Source organism: Odocoileus virginianus, chromosome 23 (genome assembly GCF_023699985.2).
Source record: "Odocoileus virginianus isolate 20LAN1187 ecotype Illinois chromosome 23, Ovbor_1.2, whole genome shotgun sequence".
NCBI lineage: Eukaryota > Metazoa > Chordata > Mammalia > Artiodactyla > Cervidae > Odocoileus > Odocoileus virginianus.
The window spans coordinates 8,694,421-8,717,334 of record NC_069696.1 but is presented as its reverse complement, the minus strand read 5'-3'; the positions used below and the strand labels follow the sequence as shown (position 1 = coordinate 8,717,334).

At 39.7% G+C, this 22,914-nt stretch overlaps 1 protein-coding gene across 4 annotated transcripts in view; it reads left to right on the top strand.

Moving 5' to 3' along the window:
- The first annotated feature begins 2,011 nt into the window (after positions 1-2,011).
- The window catches only part of MRTFA (myocardin related transcription factor A), a 131,419-nt gene continuing 110,516 nt past the window's right edge, over positions 2,012-22,914 (top strand). For all 4 annotated transcript variants that reach the window (XM_070453379.1, XM_070453376.1, XM_020876980.2 and 1 more), the window contains exons 1-2: positions 2,012-2,078; positions 11,269-11,530. In XM_070453379.1, the coding sequence (XP_070309480.1) occupies positions 2,022-2,078; positions 11,269-11,530 (319 nt within the window). In that variant the 5' untranslated portion in view covers positions 2,012-2,021. The remainder of the gene's footprint in view (positions 2,079-11,268; positions 11,531-22,914) is intronic.

Here is a 22,914-nt window from a genome sequence, read left to right as displayed (position 1 = left end):
TTGATTCTCAATGTTTTTATTTATTTCTCCTGCTTCCAGCTGGTAAGTTCATGTCCTTTTTTATAAGCCCTTGAGCTTACTTGTGTCTTTAAGTTTGGGGACAGCTGGTTGCCCCTCAGCATTATAAAGTTACAGCTTTATTGAGCTTCGTCTAAAATAGTGTGAGTAGAAAGTACCGATATGTAATTAGATACTCAGCTGTATATGATAATTTTAGGAATCAGAGGGATGGTCTAAAACTCAAAGTAGGCAATCTGAGACTAGGCATTCCTGAGTTACCAACAGAGTCAGGTATGATAACAATTTATCATTCCCTTGTGTCTGTACCTCTGCCTTTTCCTCTTACTGTCTTTTTTTTTTTTCTGTTTTATTTCTTATATTCCTTTTTGTTTCTGTCCTTCTACTCATGTCCATGTTTTCCATATGTATATGAGTGAAAATGTTAGTCACTCAGTTGTGTCCAACTCTTTGTGACCCCATGGGCTGTGTAGCTCACCAGGCTCTTCTGTCCATGGAATTCTCTTGGCAAGAATACTGGAGTAATAGCAAATGAAACAACTGACAAAGGATTAATTTCCAAAATATACAAGCAGCTCATACAACTCAATACCAGAAAAACAAACAACCCAGTCAAAAAGTAGGAAAATGACCTAAACAGACATTTCTCCAAAGAAGACATACAGATGGCTAACAAACACATGAAAAGATGCTCAACATTGCTCATTATTAGAGAAATACAAATCAAAACTACAATGAGGTGTTGCCTGACACCAGTCAGAATGGCCATCATCAAAAAGTCTAGAAATGATTAATGCTGGAGAGGGTGTGGAGAAAAGGGAATGCTCTTGCACTGTTGATGGGAATGTAAATTGATACAGCTACTATGGAAGACGGTATGGAGATTCCTTAAAAAACTAGGAATAAAACCACCATATGACCCAGCAATCCCACTCCTAGGCATATACCCTGAGGAAACCAAAATTGAAAAAGACACATGCATCACATTGTTCATTGCAGCACTATTTACAGTAGCTAGAACATGGAAGCAACCTAGATGTCCATCAGCAGATGAATGGATAAGGAAGTTGTGGTACATAGACACAATGGAATATTACTCAACTATAAAAAGGAACACATTTGAGTCAGTTCTAATGAAGTGGATGAACCTAGAACCTATTATGCAGAGTGAAGTAAGTCAGAAAGAGAAAGATAAATACTGTATTCTAATGCATATATATGGAATCTAGAAAAATGGTACTGAAGAATTTATTTACAGGGCAGCAGTGGAGAAACAGACATGGAGAATACACTTATGGACATGGGGAGAGGGGAGGAGAGGGTGAGATGTATGAAAGAGTAACATGGAAACATACATTGCCATGTATAAAATAGATAGCCAGCAGGAATTTGCTGTATGGCTCGGGAAACTCAAACAGGGCCTCTGTATCAACCTAGAGGGGTGGGAGGGGAAGGGAGATGGGAGGGAGGTTCAAAAGGGAGGGGATATATGGTTACCTATGTCTGATTCGTGTTGGGGCTTGACAGAAAACAGCAAAATTCTGTAAAGCAATTATCCTTGAATTAAGAAATAAATTTTTAAAAAGTAAAAAAAAAAAAAAAAAAATACTGGAGTGGATTGCCATGCCCTTCTCCAGGGGATCTTCCTGACACAGGAATTGAACCTGGGTCTCCCTCATTGCAGGCAGATTCTTTACTGTCTTAACCACCAGGGAGCTGAAATGATGTTTCTATTATCTGACTTTGGCTCCTGCATCCAGTACCCAAAATCGCATTCATTATCCCCTCAGGTAAATGTCCTCCTTCTCTCTTCCCTGTTTCTATTAGTAGAATTCGTGTTCTGCGGTCATTCTGGCTTAAAACCTCGGTATCATCTTTGATACCTCCTTTTCTTCCCCCATAACCAGATACAAACCAGTTGTATCACTTATAAATTCTCTGTTAATCATTCCACATTAACTCAGCAAAGATTTGACTTTATGCTCTGTGCTAGGTATGGCTCCATGTTGTGTGTGACAGTTCCTGTCTTTCTGCATTTACTGCTGCAATTCAGGATTTCAGTAAGTTATACTTTGCCTAATGAAAGTAGCTTTGTAACTTTTTTCCCAACCTCATTGTCCTTTTTGCCAATCCAGTATTTATTCCACTGCCAGATTAATCCTCCAAAACATGGTTTGATTATGCTGTTCCCTACTTTAAATTTTTATTTTATTTTATATTGAGCTGTAGTTGATTTATTCCTGTTTCCTAGAGTGAAGCTCTAGAGTGAAGCTCAGCTCAGGCACATCTCATGTGACTTGTATGCGATTGCCCTTTTTGAACATCTTCTACACCTTTTCACACCCTTGTTTTTGTTTAGGCTGTTTTGTCTCCTGGAAGACTATAAGCTCCCGAGGTCAGGAATTTGTTTTATTCACTGTAGCATCCCTCAGCACCCAGAAGAATACCTGGCGTGTAGTAGGTACTCAGTAGATATTTATTGAGAGAATGAATAAAAAATAAGTGAATCTTGTCAGTAGTACCCATTTAAAAGTGTTTATTGACATGTAGTCGATTTACAATGTTGTGTTAATTTCTGCTTACAGCAAAGTGACTCAATTAATACATATATTCTTCTCCAAATTTTCTTCCATTATGGTTTATCACAGGATACTGAATATAGTTCCCTGTGCTTTGCAGTAGGACCTTGTTGTTTATCCATTCTCTGTATAGTCTCACACTCCCAATACTTCCCTCCCCCATGCCTCCCTCCCTGTGGACAACCACAGGTCTGTTCTTTATGTGTGTGAGCCTGTTTCTGTGTTGTGTGTGCACGCATGCTAAGTTGCTTCAGTGATGTCTGACTCATGGCAACCCTATGGGCTGTAGCCTGCCAGGTTCCTCTGTCCATGGGATTCTCCAGATAAGAACACTGGAGTGGGTTGCCATGTCCTCCTCCAGGGGATCTTCCCGACCCAGGGATTGGACTCATGTCTCTTACATCTCCTGCATTGGCAGATGGATTCTTTACCACTAGTGCCACCTGGGAAGCCCCATTCTGTTCTATAATACTGTCCATTTTTTATGAGTGTTCTCAAACTTTAGTGTCTTAGGAACCTTTTCTGATCTTATATGTATTTTTATTTAAACATAAATACCTACCTGTGACAGAACCTTTTTCTCTCTTTTTTCTGTATCAGTGCTGACTGTGTATATGTCATGTGGTTTCCATGAGGTTAATATAGTCAGTAGATGAGCAAATGTTCATTGAGTTCCTATTCCGTGTCAAGTATAATATCCAGCTACTTGAGTAAAAAAGACAATAGGACAGAATCTCTTTCCTCAGTGCACTTAACTGCCTAGTGGAGGATCAGTCTGTTTTAATAGTAGTAGAAGTGAGAAGCAAGCCCGGGATCTTATGGAAGCGTAGCCTGTTGGAAAGTGATAGTAGGGAGAAGAAGGTGGGGTGCAGAAGAGGCGATTCTAGCAGTCACAAGTAGAAAGCAGCAGCAGATGCTTGGAGGGGAGTAGTGAGAAGGGAAGCAAGTGCTCTGAAGGGCCTTGTACTGCTGTTACTGAAGAGGCAGTTCTGTATTGTTAGCTTTTATATGGTTTGTTGGAATAAGAGGAAAGACTTGGACAGCTGATTCCCCCTTGGGAGAAGCTGAAAACCTGAAGTGAGCAAAAGCTGAAGATCCATGGAAGTTTCTGGAAAAAAAAAAAATTACTTGGGTGGTAAAATTTTTGTTACTTGAAATGCCTTCCTACTTGAGTGATAGGCTATATAAGCAATTCCAGTTTGAAAATAATTTTTTTTCTGAGAATTTGAAAGTATATTCTATTTCAGTTTCCAGTGCTTATGTTAAGAAATCTGATGTCATTTATTGTATCTCCCAATGTTGTAGGTAAGTCATTTGGGCAGGGCTTAGCTTGGGGGATTCTTCTGTTCCACATGGTGGCATTCAGCAAGTGACTGGGCTTGCCTAGTGGGTACAAGAGAGAACCTGCCTGCCACTTTGATGGGGCTATCTGGAAGGCTAGTCTTAGCTAGGTTCCTTTTTTTTCCAATGTAGTCCTGAGACCTCTTTTTATGGTCTGTCCATCATAGTAGTTGAGCTTCTACTACAGGAGTTCAGGGCTTAGACAGTAAGAGTTTTAAAGATTTGGTGTATCTGTTAAAGTAAATTGAGGGGAATAAAAGTAAAAATCTGTACAGCTAAACAAAAGTTTCATTAATTGATTTTAAAAACCACTTTTTATACAGAGAAACTGTTTTTTGAAAGAAGAACCGTATCATTTGGTTGTGTGAAACTCTTTTATGACGGGTCATAACACAGAATCATGATAGTGTATACTTCTTCAGATTTATCATCTGTCTCGTGAGCTCTCCGCTCCTCTGACACGCTTCGTGCTGCTGCTTCTAGTTACATATGCCACTCGCACCAGCAGAAGGCATGCGGCCCGCCAGGGGGTGGGGAGGAGGAAGGGTGAGGCGGAATCAGGCCAGCAGGGAGGGAAGCAGATGGGCTGTGGGAGATGACCCTGCCCCCGCGTTGTTTTTGTTCTGGCTGCTACTGATCATATGTGAATCAGCAGCCAAGAAACTGAAGCTGGTGATCCTATGATGAAAAAGAAAGTTTGACTTTGGATTCAGTAGAAGTATAAATTTACACCATTAAAACGTGATGCAGATTTTTTCTCTCTTGGTTATTTTAATTACATTTCCTTTGAGATATTTCAGAAGGTATTTTGAGACATAACTTTAATTTTTTTTAATAGCATTATACATATAATCTGAGATAAATATTACTCTTTCAGCTTTTCTTTTTCATGCAAATTGTACAGTAAATACAATTTTAGGAGTATTCAAGAACTGGTAGATTAGACTTAATCTATGATGGCAATGCCTCAGCATTTTTGGTTCTTGTCTCTAGATTCCCAGTTAACTAGGACTTTCTCCTGTTATTCTCTCTTCTTTTGTCAGTGCTTACACTTGACTTTTGTTTGGCTTATTTTCTAAGGTGAAGATTAAGGAAACCTTGCTTTATGTCTTACCAAGTCTTTACTTTGTTCTATGGAAGACTATTATTTAAAAAAAATTTTTTTTTAATTATAAGAATGTTAGCAAACATACATCAATATAGAGAGAACAACAATATAATGAATCTCCATATGCCCAGTATAAAGCTTCAATAGTTAGCAATGTTCTGCCACTCTTGTTTCATCTGTTCTGCCTGCCCCTAATGATTTTTTATGGAAGAATTTTATTGTAATACCATTTAATGTTAGCATTTTGAAAGAAATCTTTGAATTAAATTGAAATTCGTTAACTTGAAATTGTTCAGTTAAATACTACTATAGCATGTAGCTTGCCCGGTAAAAACGTGTGGTAAACTATCTATATAGGTATGTAAAATTTTCATGTGACTTCTTCAAGCCCTTAATAATCTTATAAATATGGAACTTAATCCCTTTACCAGCTCAGCTGGAAAAGAATCTGCATGCAATGTGGGAGAACTGGGTTCAATCCCTGGGTTGGGAAGACCCCCTGGAGAAGGGAAAGGCTACCCACTCCAGTATTCTGGCCTGGAGAATTCCATGGACTGTATAGTTCATGGGGTTGCAAAGAGCAGGACATGACTGAGCAACTTTCACAATCAGATGCTAAACTATTAAAATAAATTCTGAATGGAACACTGAATAAAAGTTCTTCAAACTGCGTTTTCTTTCATTCAAGGTAGTGGCAGGCAGTCATGGTCCAGGTCATTACAGGATTTGATATTCCCTTCTTTAATCTATTAAAAATGCACGAGTCTAAAACACATCACTTTTTAAACTTCATTTTTCTTCATGCCTGGATTTGACTTGGTTTGACTTTTTTTGAGGGGCCATATTCTGGTTTCTTTTAAAGAGAAATCTTTTTTTTTTTTTTAAAGAAGTACTGGTTATGTGTATTAAGTGCATACCAGAATTACACACTCATGCAGTTTAACTTCATTTGCTTTGTTAAAAAAATCAGGATATCATGTGATGGGTGGATCTCTATTGTCTTTTGGGAGCAGTAACACATGTGAATGTCAGATCTCTAAATCTTGGCAATAATAATTTTCTAATTCAGAGTAATAGGAGAAAGATCGTTCTGAATTACTGAAAAATAAATTTAAGGACACTTTAAAGAATAGACAGTTTATTCTTTCAAACTCAGTGACTAATATGGGTTAGTTTAGTAAATTATTTCTTAAGCAGAGATCTTGCCAAGCTATTTCAAAATTATTGTGGTAAAAAACACGATCCTGAAGTTACCATCTTAATCATTTTTAAGTGGATAGCTCAGTAGTGTTAAGTATATTCACATTATTGTCCAACAGATCTCTAGAATTTTTGTATCTTACAAAGCTGAAACTCCACATTGAGAAACACTATTGCCAGGTCATTTTAAATGCAAAAATAGCTCATTTGAAATGAGAAATACACATTTACATATTAACATTGACTGTGTTATATGTTAGTCTCTTTTGTAATTGTGTTAAGAATTATACATTATGAGGCAGTATTTTAGTTTTTCTCTTAATCTGGTAAACATTATAAAATTACTGGCATTCTTTTATCCTACCCCTCCCTCAAGTAGCATAAAATTTTTCTTAATCTCATACTTGGTTGTAGACTCACAGATATCAGTGAAGTCTGAAGTAAGGAGATTTTGCTGTTTTGTTAAGAACTTTTTGTATGAAACTATGATTCTGCCCAGCAGCTTACCTGGAGTACTTGAATAAGGTTTGCTGATTCCTGTCCAGTCTTCTTATATCATTCAGATTTTCCTCAAGACCTGCCTGTCTTGGTCCCCAGATTATCTTTTAAGTGTCTTTCATTTGCTTTTGTCTTATGGACAAGTGTTTATCAAGTGGATGTTAAATGTGCAAATACTATTTGTAGGGTCTGTCTACTCTCTACACACACAGCTGTTACCATCTCAGTTAAACATTATTTTCTAATGAGAGGTATGAACTCACATAGTCTATAATGTCTTAGCAAATGTCTTTTCCCAGTTTTATTGAGATATAATCGATATATAGCACTGTGTAAGTTTAAGGTGTAAAGTGTAAATAATGACTTGACTTACATATACTGTGAAATGTTTATCACAATAAGTTTTGTTAACTTTCATCATCTCATATAAACGAAAAAATTTTTTTTCTCTGTGATGAGAGCTGTTAGGATATACTCCTTTAAAAACTTACAAATATATAGCAGTGTTAGCTCTACTTGTAATTGGAAGTTTGTATTTTTGACAACCTTCATCCAATTCCTCCACCTCCCACCCCCACTACTGATAACTACAAGTGTGATCTTTTTGTGTGTGAGTTTTTATTTTTGTTTTGTTTTCTAAATTCCATATATTTGTCTTTTTCTGTCGGATTTATTTAACTTAGCATGATGCGTGCAAGGTCTCTCCATATTTTTGCAAATAGCAGTGTTTCCTTCTTTTTGTGGATGAGTAATATTCCAGTGAATATTCACAACCCTAAAGTTGAAGTTTTGGTACTGTCCTTCTCCTGCTTTCCTTAGGACTCATTTGGGGGGGGGGGCGGGGACGGGGAAGAGAGAGAGAGTGTGTATGTGTGTTTAAACTCACTTCTCAGTGCCATCATCTATGTGCGTTTGTGTGTCTGTGTGAGCATGCTCATATGTTTCAGGGTGATTGAGGATTCTGTCCTAAGGAGTTTGAGTCTCAAAGGATTACTACCACACCCCGGCCAAGTTTTTTTTAATCTAAAATTTCACTGATTTATACTTCAGTGAAATTGAATCCAACTTTACAGAGAAGTTTCAGTGCAGCTCCCTAGCCTGTCAGACTCAAAACCTCCTTTTCTGTCCTCTGTGGACATGAAAACCTAAGCTGTATGGCCACCAAGACCAGCAGCTCCCCCAGAGCCAACCGTGTGCTGCACTGCATCTTGACTACTTTCGTCTCACCGCTGTGATTCCTAGTTCCTGCCTCATTCCTGGAGCCAGAGGTTTCTCTACTTTCTTGTTAGTTCAGCTGTGCATTTAAAGAAAGAAAGAAAGAAAGAAAGTCATGTCACTCAGTCGTGTCCGACTCTTGGTGACCCCATGGACTGTAACCTACCAGGTTCCTCCATTCATGGGATTTTCCAGGCAAGAATACTGGAGTGGGTTGCCGTTTCCTTCTCCAGGAGATCTCCCCGACTCAGGGATTGAACGCGGGTCTCCCACATTGTAGGCAGACGCTTTACCATCTGAGCCACCAGGGAAGCTCTCGTGCATTTAAAACACTTGTTCAGATTTATCCAGCATTTCTAGGTGTTTTATAGCTAGGAAACAGTCAGACTACCTGGTCCCTGCCCCATTGCTAGAAATCGAAATCTGCCTCTTCACTTGACAAAATAGACTGGAACCCAAAGATGGGACCTGAGGCCACAGAGCATGTCTGAGAAACACCTAGACTTAGGCTCTGGGCCTCCTGAGGTTTCTCTCTCCTGCAGGGGATAAGGAAAGATGTGGCTCAGTCATGAACTTAGCGACTTTGGGCAGACCCTAAGCCCACACCCCACTTCCCAAAGCCTGTCCTGGGATGGAGAGCACAGGGCCTGGCCCTTGGAGTTTGGGGAAGGGCTGCAGATGCAGGGGTGATGGAGGGCAGGGGCAGACGGGCTCAGGGAGAGGCTGGGCCCTCAGGCTGCCTGGAGCCAGGCTGCAGCTCTTCCACGCGGTACGCAGAGAGCCGGCTCACACCCCCCCGCACAGAGCTCTTCTCCCCTCAAAGGATTTTTGAATATCATAAAATTGAATTTTTTAGTCTGAAAAAGCTCCTATTAAGGAAAGCAAACATACTATTAGCAAATAAGCCAGATGGATTAATCATGTATAACAGTTGTTTTCTCCTGGTACACGTAGAGACATGGCTTAAATGATGGTAAATCATAGACAGGATGGGCAAAATTCTTTGAAGGTCAGATTTCTGGATTTCCTTGGTAGGCATTTGTTATTATATAATTCCTGCAATTTTTCAAACCCTTTAACAGTTGTTTTTCCAGTGTTTGCCCATATTATCTCTTAGACTGTTGCATTCCTAAAATATATTTTTTCTTTTGAACATCCCTCACTCACTTTCTTTCACCCTTTTTGGAGTAGAGAGTCCTTAATATCCTTGTTCTTCTTAATGTCAACTCCCCCCCCCCCCCCCTTAATTGTTCTTACCTGGATCATTTCCTTTCCTTTGTATTTTATGAGGATCAACTAGAACTACAGTTAGCTTTGGGCACAGTGAAAGCTTTACATGAAGGTGGATGTGATGGTCCTTTTAGTTTTCAATGTCTTTCTTCATTTCATGGCTTTCCAATATTTTGGTGATTTCTTCATCTGAAGCACATTAGATGCAAGTCCTCACTGAAGTCTGCAGGGAGCCCCTAGGCCCCCTTTTTAGATTAAGAATTATAGCCTCTTCATTATAAAAACAATATATGTTTTAGAGAAAATTTGGAAACTAAAAGTAAAAATTTTCATAGTCCGACAAACAAAACCCATTTTGTGTTTTGGTAAACTTCCTTATGGCTTCAGTTGGTAAAGAATCTGCCTGCAATGTAGGAGACCCTGGTTTGATCCCTGGGTTGGGAAGATCCCCTGGAGAAGGAAATGGCAACCCACTCCAGTATTCTTGCCTGGGAAATCCCATGGACAGAGGAGCCTGGCGGGCTACAGTCCATGGAGTCACAAAGAGTTGAACATGACTGAGTAACTCTTTATGGTCTTTTTTCCCCTGTGTAATATTTTTATATGAGTATGTATTTTTATATCTTTTTAAAACTTTAGATAAACATTTTCTGCATTTTAAATGCTTTGAAAAAATCTTCATAATTCCACAGGATTTGGCGGGTGAATATAGTCTTAATTCCCTTAACCATTAATTCTCATGCTTTTGAAAAGACTTTTATGTTGTTTGTATTCTTTTTCATTTTTAAAAGTCTTTTTCTTATGTTGGCATGTGTTTTGCTTTTTAGTATCCCATTCCTGGGTACTATGATTAAGTATTCAGGTAGGTTAAAATATTTGAGCTAAAAACCAAAAACACTACTTTGAAAAGATAATATACACCTCAGTGTTCATAATAGCATTATTTACACTTGGCAAGATATGGAAACAACCTACGTGCCTGTCAACAGATGAGTGGATAAAGCAGACGTGATATACATACATATATATATATACACACACACGTACATATGTATGTATATATATATGTGTACACACACACATACACACGGTGGAACCCCATTCAGCCATGAAAAAGAACAGATTTTTGCCATTTGCAGCAACATGGATGGACTTGGAGGGCATTTTGTTAAGTAAAATAAGTCATAGAGAGAAAGACAAATACTGTATGATATCACTTACATGTGGAATCTAAAAATAAACAACCAACTAGTGAATATAACAAAAAAGAAGCAGATGCACAGATACAGGGAACAAGCTAGTGGTTTCCAGTTGGGGGCTGGTGGGGGTGGAGAGGCAATATGGATGGAAGAGGAATGAGAGAGACAGACTGTTGGGTGTCAGATAGGATCAAGGATGTAGCATACAAAATGGGGAATATAGCCAGTATTTAGATGGAAAGTAACCTTTAAAAGTTGTATAAAAATTTAAAAAAATTGAGCAGTTATCCATTATCAAACAGATATCTCCATATTTCTGTGTGGAATCTAGTGGTTAAGGAATTCTTTTCTTAAAGAAATATTCTCCCCCAGATTAAGTTGGTACCATATACTTTAATATCATTAAGTATTATTTCTCAAGATATTTTTCCTTAGTAGTTGGAAGGTAACCGTGATCTCATAGCTCTTTCTCCTTGCTACTGTTTCCTTTTATCCTATGAGACATGTGTGTGTGTTGGTTTTTTTTAAATTTCTATAGTATTTTATTTATTTAAAAATTTATTTTAATTGGAGGATAATTACTTTAGAATATTGTAATGGTTTTTGCCATATATCAACATGTTTGTACGTTACTTTTATTTCAATTGTACATTGTCCTCCTGAGTCATATAGTTGAGGACAATTGCCAGACTTGAAATCTCATGCACTCTGTGAGCATAATAAATATTAATTTAATAATAATGCTAGCTTACTTTACAAAAAACTTTTTAAGAATAGTGGTAGTGTACCAGTAATATGATAATTAGTATTTAGCATTCTGTACTCAGTGGACTAGTCTCTTTTCCACTTCTGAACTTTGCGTTTCCTTTTCCATTTCCAGGTTGACATCACGAAAGCCAAGGTGGATTTCTCCAGTGTCGTGTGCCTGCCCCCTTCCGTCATTGCTGTGAATGGGCTGGACGGAGGAGGGGCCGGCGAGAACGACGATGAGCCCGTCCTGGTGTCCCTGTCCGCGGCTCCCAGCCCCCAGAGCGAGGCTGTTGCTAATGAGCTGCAGGAGCTCTCCTTGCAGCCCGAGCTGACCCTGGGCCTCCACCCCGCCAGAAATCCCAGTTTGCCTCCACTCAGCGAGCGGAAGAATGGTGAGTGGATACGGAATTATTGAATTGCATAATTTGAATGAAGATCTTCATGTTCATAATGTCATAGATTCTTTATTTTATGTCTCTTGGAAGTTTCTTATAATCTTACTATTTTTTATAAAATGGAGAAATAAGAAGTTTAGATGATCACTGTAAACCCAGCATTTCCTGCCTGGATTACCATAATTATGTTCTATTTTTTCCCTACTTCTTTGCTTCTCCTTATGTAGTAATATTTCTCATTTTTTAAACCCATACACACATTTATGTAATACTTATATTAATTGGGGAGACAAATTATTTTAGCTAATTTTGTCCTTTTAATTTTCCATAATTTTAGAATCAGCTTGTGAAGTTCTATAAGAAAATTCATTGGGATTTTTTCCTCCAAATGAAAAATTTCAAACATATGATGAAATAGAGAGCTTTACAATGCACACCTTTATATCCATCACTCAGATTCTGCCATTAACATTTTATAATATTTTCTTTATAATAGATCTATCCCTCTGTGCATCAGTCCACCTTATTTTTTGGATGCATTTCAAAGTAAATTGCAGACATTTCCGTTTCATCAAAGTGTAACATTGATACAGAATAACACACAAATTGTAAGCATTGTGGTGGTTGAATTATCGTAAAGGGAATGTACTTGTGCATAATTACTACTGAAGGAAGAAATAAAACATTTCCAGCACCCCAGAACCACCCTGGTGCTTCTTCCCAGTCAGTGTTCTCTCTTCCTGCCCAGGAGGAGTACCATCCTGACTTTGAACGTAATAGGTCAGCTGACAGGTCAGCATTGTTTGCTTCTAAACTTGGGGCTCCCCTGGTGGCGCAGACGCTGAAGAATCCACCTGCAGTGTAGGAGACCTAGGCTCGACCCCTGGGTCAGGGCGATCCCCTGGAGAAGGGAATGGATATCCACTCCAGTATTTGGCTGGAGAATCCCATGAGCAGAGAAGCCCGACGGCTACGTCCGTGGGGTCACAAAGAGCTGGACACAACTGAGCAACAGCACACACGCAAACGATGTGAATCGGTGTTCCTTTGGTGGCTTCTTTTATGTTTTTGAAATTTATTTTTGTTGAATCGTATGTGGCTATAGTTTATTTTCATTGCTGTATAAACCATTTCATGATTGTAATTTGTCCATTTTTACTTTTGATGGATATTTGGTTTGTTTTAGTTTGAGGCTGTTACGAATCATGCTGCTGTGGAGTTCTTGTACATATCTTTGGGTGCACTTGTTGGGATTTTGATTTTAAGGGGGGGAAATATACATTGTAAATGTTGGGTCTTCCTGTCCGTTTAGCTAGCTTTATTTCTCTGATTAAATAAGCCTTCTTTAATAGAAACCCACTGATTTTATAATTTTTTTTTCCACAAAGATCGTGCAAATATTTCATTAGGTTTGTTCCCTGATGTCTTTTTCTTGGGCAGACATTATAAGTGGTATATTTGTATAAAATATGTTTTGACTGTTTGATAGTTGTACCAAATGCCAAACCTTTTTGAAACTCCTCTGACTTTTCTACATCCATGGCCTCCATTTCCACCCCCTCTACCCTCTGCTGCTTTCTTGCTAACTCTTCCTTGTCCTTCAGGATTCTGTTCGGACGTGGCTCTGTTTGAGAAGCCTGCTCTCACTCACATCCAGTGGTAGGTGTCCCTCTTTGTGTTTGCCCCGTTGCCCTTTGTCATCGTACTTCTTCATCTCCCTGTTGGTAATTGGCATTCTCCACTCAGTAGACCTTCAACTGAGTCTGAAGTCAGACATTGTTACACTCCTCTCAGAACCCTTCAGTGTCTTGCCATGAGACTTATGATAAAATCATAGTTCTTAAGACATGGTCCTGGTATCACCTCTGACCTGATTTCTCACCTCCATTCCTCAGCTCACTCTGTTCCAGCCATGCTTACTTTCCTGCTGTTTCTTGAGTGGGTCAAGTATGCTTCCACCCCAGGGCCTTGACATTTGTCCCGTTACTGAAGTTCCTGCACAAATGTCATTTCTTTGGGAGGCCTTTCCCACCTATCTTATCTAAGATAGCACCTCCTATGACTCTCTGTCCTGCTTTGCTTTTCTCTAAGCACTTACTATGACTTGTATGTGTGGATTTGTGTGTGTGTGTGTGTATATCTTTATTATCTGTATTCCCTGTCTTTGATAGTATTTACATTTCATGAGGCTAGAAACTGTTTTGTTCATGGTGTATATTCTACTCTTGGTTCACAGTGGGCACCCAATAAATATTTGTTGAATAAATAGATGAATGGTTTACTTGTTTGTGGCAACAACTCTGTTTTACATCCATAGTGGGAAATGTAGTGGAAACTCAGGCATTTTTTATTTTGGGAAATAGTGGACACTCAAGCAGTTGTTTGTGTTCTTTTCCCATTTCTAATTTCTACTTATTCCCCCAAGATGGCAGAAAGTTCAGCTTATTTATATGCTAAGGGGAAAGAGTTGGTCCAGAGGGAAAAGCTGGAGACAGAAAAAGAGAAAGGATGACCGATGGAACAAAGTTCTTGGGAGATGTGAAAGGATGGGATCCAAAAGATATTGGCTCTGCCTTGACGTGAGTGGGGACCGGCGTTCCTCTGGGACAGGAGAAATGGCGGCAAAGGTGATGACAGACAGCAGACAACAGAGCTCTCGTCTTGGGCAGGAAGTGGGGAGATTAGTGCCGACAGCTGTGATGGTCTCAGTGGAGTAGAAGGTGGCGGTTGCTGTTGAGGCAGAGGTGTTGGTGTGTCTTTAGCCTCTCTCTCTCAATTCTTTGTCATACAAATCAGCCGATTCCTGCCCTCACCCCCACCCCTGGCCATTTTGAATAACAGTAATTCCCTTCCCTTTATAGTCAAGCTCCTAAAAGAGGAGTTTACAGTTACTGTCTCCACTTTCCCGCCTTCTGGCCTCTGTCCCTGCCTCTCTTCAGAAGCTGCCATTGCCAAAATCATTAGTGTTCTTTTTGTTGTAGATCAGATAGGGACTCTATTCTGTTTGAATTCAGTGCAGCATTTGGTTGGCCACCGCCCCTCACCCCTGAAACTTTTCCTCCAGTGATGTCTGTGACACTGCTCTTTACTAGTTTTTAAAACTTGATCTTGCTAGTCACTCCTCTGCACAGATCTTTTTACTGTCTTTCTCTGCTTACCTCTTCCTTTCATGGATCACAGCCTTGTCGAGGTGAAGTGGCTTGTGTAACTCAGTGAAGCCATGAGCCATGCCATGCAAGGCCACACAAAATGTACAGGTCATAGTGAAGAGTTCCGACAAAACACGGTCCACTGGAGGAGGGAATGGCGAACCACTTCAGTGTTCTTGCCGCAAGAACCCCATGGACAATATGAAAAGGCACAAAGTTTATAACACTGGAAGATGAGCCCCGCAGGTTTTAAGGTGTCCAGTATGCTATAGGGGAGAGCAGAGGGCAATTACTAATAGTTCCAGAAAGAATAATGTGGCTGGGCCAAAGTGGAAATGATGCTCAGTTGTGGATGTGTCTGGTGGTGAAAGTAAAAGTCCGATGCTGTAAAGTTCAATATTGCATAGGAACCTGGAATGTTAGGTCCATGAATCGAGGTGAATTGGATGTGGTAGGTGGGTAGATAGCATCACCGATTCAATGGACATGAATTTGAGCAAGCCCTGGGAGATAGTGAAGGACAGAAGAGCCTGGAGTGCTGTAGTGCATGGGGTCACAAAGAGTCAGACTCAACTTACTGACTGAACAACATTGACGACTACTCACCTCTTAAATTTTATTACTCTCCGGTGTTCAGCTCTAGAGTTTCCTTACTTCTTCCTTGGTATCTTTACCTTGAATGGTTTTCCCCAGAACTCTGGCTTTAGCCACCATTATATGCCATTGGCTCCATATTCTATCTCCAGGCCACATCTCTGTGCTGAGTCCAGACTCTTAGACTTGGTTGCCTTGTGTCTTCACTGGATGTGCTACAGACTCAATATGCTCAGAGTAAAACTCATCATCTTACTGCTGTTCCTCCTGAATTCTTCACTGTAGGAATTGGGACCACCGTTTACCCAGATGTTCAGAACAGGGAGTTGTTTTGTTTTCTTTCTGAATGAAAATTTAAAGAGTTTCATTTGTTTCATAATTAGATAAAGTATAGGAAAAAAGAAAAGAAAAATTCCCTTGTAAATGTGCAGTTCAGTGATAGCCAGTGGGAGCAGTTAGTTTATTTTCTGTCATTTTTTGTTTGTTCATTTGTTTGTTTACTCTTATACATATATACTCTGTATAAATTAGTTTCATGTAATATTTTATGAGATTTTGCTATATCATTCAGCTGTCTTATAAAACATTTTTCTCTGCTTGATATTTGAATTGTGTGTATACAGCATTTAGCCAGTATCCTTTGAAACTCTTGCCTTGGTTTTCTTTTTTTATGTTATAAATAAAACTGCAGTAAACATCTTGGTGTATAAATCTTGGTGCAAGTAACTGTAGGACAAACTGCAGGAGTGGATGAAAAGATAAGGACATAAAGAACACTCTGTCCTTCTGATTGCAAAAGTAGCATGTTTGGATATGAAGTTTTTAATTTTAAAGTCATTATTTCCAAATTGTCCTCCAGAAGTAATTTTTTATTCCATCTTCTTTCTTTCTTCTCTTTCCCCCCAGCCACTGATTTTTGTAAATTTCACAATGGTCATTTCTACTGAATTCATTCTTTTCTTACAGTCTCTATGGCTGACACTTAGTTCAAACTCTTAATAATGTCACATTTGGATTACTCCAAGAATGGCCTTCTAACTCATGTCTCCTTGTTTTAGATCTTGTCCCTGTGGCCCCTGGGATGATCTTTCTAAGCCATAAATGAGGTTGATGCTCTCCTTCATGAAATCCCTTCGCAGATCCCAATTCTTCCCCTTGTTCTCATCCTGGAAGACCTTCACAGTCAGCTTCTGCCCCGCCCCTCATCTCTTCCTGCTCACTATAAAATATTTAGGTTTTCCCATAAGAGATACTTCCACAGCTCAGTTCTACTTCATGTCCTCTTTTTCTTTCCTGGAAGGACCTTCTTCTTCTTCTTCTGAGTCTTGTTTCTTTCAAGTCTGGAACCAGGGGAAGGTGCCGCTTCCTTCAGGACTTCTTCCTCAGACTCTCAGGTTAGGGACTTGCCCTTTGTGTTCTTCAGAAGAACCCTGTGCATAATTACCTACTTATTTGTTATCATATTTGACTAGATGAGAAACTTTGTGAAAGGAAGAATTATGTTTTATTTATTGTGGTATCTTTCAGTTCAGTTCAGTTGCTCAGTCATGTCCGACTCTGCAACCCCACGGACTGCAGCATGCCAGGCCTCCCTGTCCATCACCAGCTCCTGGAGTTTACCCAAACTCATGTCCATTGAATTGGTGATGCCATCCAACCATCTCATCCTCTGTGTCCCCTTCTCCTCTCGCCTTCAATCTTTCCCAGCATCAGGGTCTTTTCAATGAGTCAGTTCTTTGCGTCAGATGGCCAGAGTATTTTGGAGTTTCAGCTTTAGCAACAGTCCTTCCAATGAATATTCAGGACTGATTTCCTTTAGGGTGGACTGGTTGGATCTTTCTGCAATCCACGGGACTCTCAAGAGTCTTCTCCAACACCACAGTTCAAAAGCATCAATTCTTTCGTGCTCAGCTTTCTTTATAGTCCAACTCTCACACCCATACCTGATTACTGGCAAAACCATAGCCTTGACTAGATGGACCTTTGTTGGCAAAGTAATGGCTCTGCTTTTTAATATACTGTCTAGATTGGTCATAACTTTCCTTCCAAGGAGTAAGCGTCTTTTAATTTCATGGCTGCATTCACCATCTGCAGGGATTTTGGAGCCCCCCCCCCCGCCCAAAATCTGTCACTGTTTCTACTGTTTCCCTATCTATTTGCCATGAAGTGATGGGACTGGATGCCATCATCTTAGTTTTCTGAATGTTGAACTTTAAGCCAACTTTTTCACTTAGAAACAACAACTTTCACATAGAAGTTAAATAATCAGGGTGACAATATACAGCCTTGACGTACTCCTTTCCCTATTTGGAACCAGTCTGTTGTTCCATGTCCAGTTCTAACTGTTGCTTCCTGACCTGCATACAGATTTCTCAGGAGGCAGGTCAGGTGGTCTGGTATTTCCATCTCTTTCAGAATTTTCCACAGTTCGTTGTGATCCACACAGTCAAAGGCTTTGGCATAGTCAATAAAGCAGAAGTAGATGTTTTTCTGGAACTCTCTTGCTTTTTCGATGATCCAGCAGATGTTGGCAGCTTCATCTCTGGTTTCTTTGCCTTTTCTAAAACCAGCTTGAACATCTGGAAGTTCATGGTTCACGTACTGTTGAAGCCTGGCTTGGAGAATTTTGAGCATTACTTGACTAGTGTGTGAGATGAGTGCAGTTGCAAGTGAGATGAGTGGTATCTTTAGTGCCTAGCCAAAAACTCTAATGTAATGTACTCGTGAATCAAGAAGTCAAAGTCGTTCAGTTGTGTCCGACTCTTTATGACCCCATGAACTATACAGTCCATGGAATTCTCCAGGCCAGAATACTGGGGTGGGTGGCCTTTCTCTTCTCCAGGGGATCTTCCCAACCCAGGGATCAAATCCAGGTCTCCCGCATTGCCAGCTGAGCCACCAGGGAAGCCCACGAATACTGAAGTGGGCAGCCTGTTCCTTCTCTAGCGGATCTTCCCAACCCAGGAATCAAATTGGGGTCTGCTGCATTGCAGGTGGATTCTTTACCAACTGAGCTATTAGGGAATCAAGAAGGGTGCTTGTTAAATGAAGATTCTGATTCTGTAGATCTAGGTGAGGCCCGAGATTCTGCATTAAAAAAATTTTTTTTAATTGAAGTATAGTCAATATACAATGTTGTGTTAATTTCTACTGTATAGCAAAGTAATTCAGGTATAAATTTATTTAACATATTCTTTTTCATCATGGTTTATCACAGCATATTGAATATAGTTTCCTATCCTATAGTAGGACCCTGTTGTTATCCATAGAGATTCTGCATTTCTAACCAGCATGCATTGGCGATGCTAGTGCTGTTGATCTAAGTATTAATGTCTTAGAGTATAGTGTTTGATAAATGTTTGTGGAATGTGTGAGCAAATGAATGAGTGGTGAAACTAAAACTATTAACTCACTGAAACACTGATTTATTAGATCTGAGCTAGTTAATAAAGTGATTATTGACTCTTGCTGGACAAAAAAAAACTTGTTTAATTTATCGTTTAGACTATTTGAAAGAAAGACTGAATCCATTTCTTTACAGTGAAGTATTTTGTGGAGTCATTCTTTTATTGTCTTAATTAGTGATAAAACATTTAGACCAGAAGTCTTAACTACTTTTTTTAAGTTGAAGATCTCTGTAAGTTTGAAATTACATATATAAGTCCAGTGTGTACAACAGCTGCTTGGGTTGGCAGAAACCTGTATGAAGGAGCCAGAGCCCTGCTTGCTTGGCACCCTGCCCCTCAGGGTGCTCTTGAAAGGGCACAAGTTGAAAACTTCTGATCTAGGTCATCTGTCTCTGTTAGTTTGAGCTGTGTCTGAGCCAGCCTCTTCAGTTGCTAGAATGGTCTCCCAACTGCCAGGAGCGCCATATTCATTCATCATGATCTTGCTTATAGAAGAATATGGATACTTACAATTGACAGACAAACACAATGGTTTGTATAGCATAATTGTAATTTTGACAGGAGGAAATAAACCCCCAGATTGAAATTGTATTCAACATTAGAAAGGAAACAGTGGTGAAATACTGGTATTAGAATAATGCTACAGAAGAAGGGACAGGCTTAATAAAGAAATAATCTATAAGAAGTTTGACTACAGAAAAATACCTTATGGAATGTATAGCAATGGCCAGGAATACTAAGTGCTTGGGAGAAATTGTTAAAATGACTATCAAAATCAGATTCTGTTATTATAGGGGGAAAATAGGAGTTATTAATCAAGTTAAGAAAACTAGAAAGTTGCAGAAGAGCTGTGTCTGTGGTGAAAGATCTTACTAGTTTCTTTTTTATTCCATCTAGGAGCCAGCAGGTGAATATCTGGACCGGAGCGGTGTTGTTAGCGTCTAGTTGTATTGCTTTCCTGGCCATAATTGGGTCTTCTATTTGTTCATCTTAGTGGTGCTTCTTTCTGTCAAAAGGGGAAAATTATTATATTTTTCACCAGGTCTGTTTTGCACGGTTATTGGTGGGGAGGTAAAGGTAAGAGCAGAAATGGAAAATCCCTGAGGGGATTATGAAATTGGGAAGTGTGATGTTCTAGAGCAAAATAATTTCTGGGGTTTAGAGGAGGTACTTTTTCATGGATGATGTATTCTATGTTGAAAAGGTGGAGTGAAGTTTTGCTTCTTCTCAGATCTTTCTTTTAGAAGCCTATCTTACATGGAAACTCACTGGTTGAGCAAGGATTCTTATGGAGTAGGCAGTCAAAGTCCTGATACTTCAGTTTCCTTAACAGGGGAAATTGGAATTCTGTTGAGCAGAGGTGCCTTTGGTTAACCCGACCTTTACTGACTTAATTGGAAAAAGTCGGAAGAGTGATTCAAGGTGTATTTTAGTCCTCTGTCGTCTTCTAAAAGATAAGTTTGACGTACCTGTAGATTCTCTCCAGCCTGGGCTTGGAGAAGCCTGGAAAAAACTCTCTAATGATCTAACATTGTCCCGTTTGGCTCCAGCTACAGGAGTTCTGGCACACATTGAATGAATGTGTCATGATGGAAAATTTAAGTTTTACTTTGCTTCTTCCTTTAATGGCGCAGTACTCTTTGGCTGTCTCTTCCTTACGTATCCACCCCTTCTTTATACTGATAACAGTCTTTCAAGTATGAATGAGTTTCCGAACTGGCTGGGCCTGTATAAAGCCTGTTTTCAACAGCCTCTAGGATGGGAGCTGAAATACAGTTTTCCCCCTTTTCTCATTGCAAGTGTATTACATTTTAGTTACCTTATAGGCTTTGTGGGCAACCCTGGGAATTTTGCCATATTTGCTATATTTCATATTTCATGGCCTTTGTGGGAAAGTACATTCCATATTCCAAATGATCAAATTACAAATGGGGTTTTGGAATATAATCCATTTATATGTTGGGGACTTGCTTATACCCTAAGAGGTGTGCCTCTTGATGTTTGGGTGTGTTATGGATTTAAGACACAATAAATAGTAGTAACATGAAATGGTTTACTGGGAAGGCATTACAGACAAAAGTTAGATAATTTAATGGATGACAAGTTCATAAGTGTTTCTGAGAGAAAGCTGGTATTTTGGAGATTGTGTTCTTGACCTTTTATTTTATCCTTGACTTTTAAAATTTTATTTCAGGACAGTCATTTGTACCTTCCTACAGTCCTGCTCCTTTTCACTACTGTGACCAGTATGGAAATGATTGTTCAGCAGATGTTTATAAAGTGCCTCAGGAAGATGTTGAAAAGTATACAGAAGAATAACTTGGAGCACAGCTACTAGTTTTTCCTTTATTTTAAGCTTAGTGTAAACTCGTTCGTTTGGCTGCGTCAGGTGTTGGTTTAGCGCGCGGGCTTAGTAGTTGCAGCACGTGGATCTGCAGCTGTGGCTTGGACTTGCTTGCTCTGCAGCACTTGGGATCTTAGTTTTCCAACCTAGGGTTGAACTCCTGTCCCCTGCATTGCAAGGCAGATTCTTAACCACTGGACTGCCAGGGAAGTCCCCTCTCCTGTACTTTACTGAACAAACCATTAGCTGTTTTATCAGAGCTAACCAATACCAAATTTCTTGGTTTTTCTTTCCCATTTTAGGTGCTACAGACTAAATCACCACCACCACTATCCTCTATATTTTGGACTTTCCTCATAGCTCAGTTGGTAAAGAATCTGCCTGCAATGCAGGAGGCCCGGGTTCGATCTCTGGGTTGGAAGATCCCCTGGAGAAGAAAATGGCAACCCACTCCAGTATTCTTGCCTGGGAAATCCCATGGACAGAGGAGCCTGGCGGGCTACAGTCCATGGGGTCACAAGAGTTGGAAACGACTTAGTGACTAAACCACCAACTGCCACCACCACATACTAAATAATAGGCTAGTCTGTTTATGGGGGATAATTTTGGGGGCCACAGACAGAGGTTGAATACCAGGCACAATTTTGACAATAGTAAGATTAACCTTTCCCTGTTCCTGCTTGGTCCCCCTAGCTTCCCCTCGGTTGTTCTCCTGAACTTATGCGCTAGGTAACAGATCCATGTTTGGTTATTAAAGCTGTTGAGAATGTCATATGACTTGAATTTTTATATTTTGCATTCTCATTATTGAGAAAATACTTTCTCCAACCCACCAAGGATTGAGTAAATAAAAAATCGAAATATCACCCACAAGAAATTATTTTTATCTATACCTGTAGGAACCTTTATTTCTGAATCACAGATTGTTCGTGATCCAACAGTTATGAATATACTTAGAGAACAACAGGACAGAACATTTGAAGTTAGATTTGCAGAGCTGAAAAAGCCTTATACTGATCACTCCCCTTATAATTAGATTGGTGATATGTATTTTACCAGGTGGCGCTAGTGGTAAAAACCCGCCTGTCAATGCAGGAGACTCAGAGAGACAGGTTCGATCCCTGGGTCAGAAAGATCCCCTGGAGGAGGGCATGACAGTCCACTCTAGTATTCTTGCCTGGAGAATCCCATAAATAGAGGAGCCTGGCTGGCTGCAGTTCATAGGGTCACACACAGTCAGACACAACTGAAGTGACTATGCATGTATTTTACCATTCAAGTCTTTTTCCTTTTTTTTTGGAGGAGGCCATAACATATACACAGAAAAGTACATAAATCATGATAGTTTACAGAATAGCCATAAAACAAAGAGCTGTGTAACCACTACTCAGTTCAATAGTAGGTCATTGTGAGTCCCACAGAAGCCTCCCATATGCTCTTCTCTGATTACAACACCATCTCTTCTTCCTAGGAGGAACCACCATTCTGACTCCTTGAAAATAATTTGTTTTACCCACTATAAATATATTTCTAAACAGTATATTTAGTTGAAGTTTGTGTGAATGGCATGATTATATCTTCTTTCATTCAGTGTTGGTGTTTAGTTGCTAAGTTGGTCCAATTCTTTGCAGCACCAGGGACTGCAGTGCACCAGGCTTCCCTGTCCTTCACCGTCTCCCGGAGTTTGCTCAAACTCTTGTCTGTTGAGTCAGTGATGCCATCCAACCATCTCATCCTCTGTCTCCCTCTTCTTCTCCTGCCCTCAGTCTTTCAGGGTCTTTTCCAGTGAGTTGGCTCTTCACATCAGGTGGCCAAAGTATTGGAGCTTCAGCATCAGTCCTTCCAATGAATATTCAGAGTTGATTTCCTTTAGGATGGACTGATTTG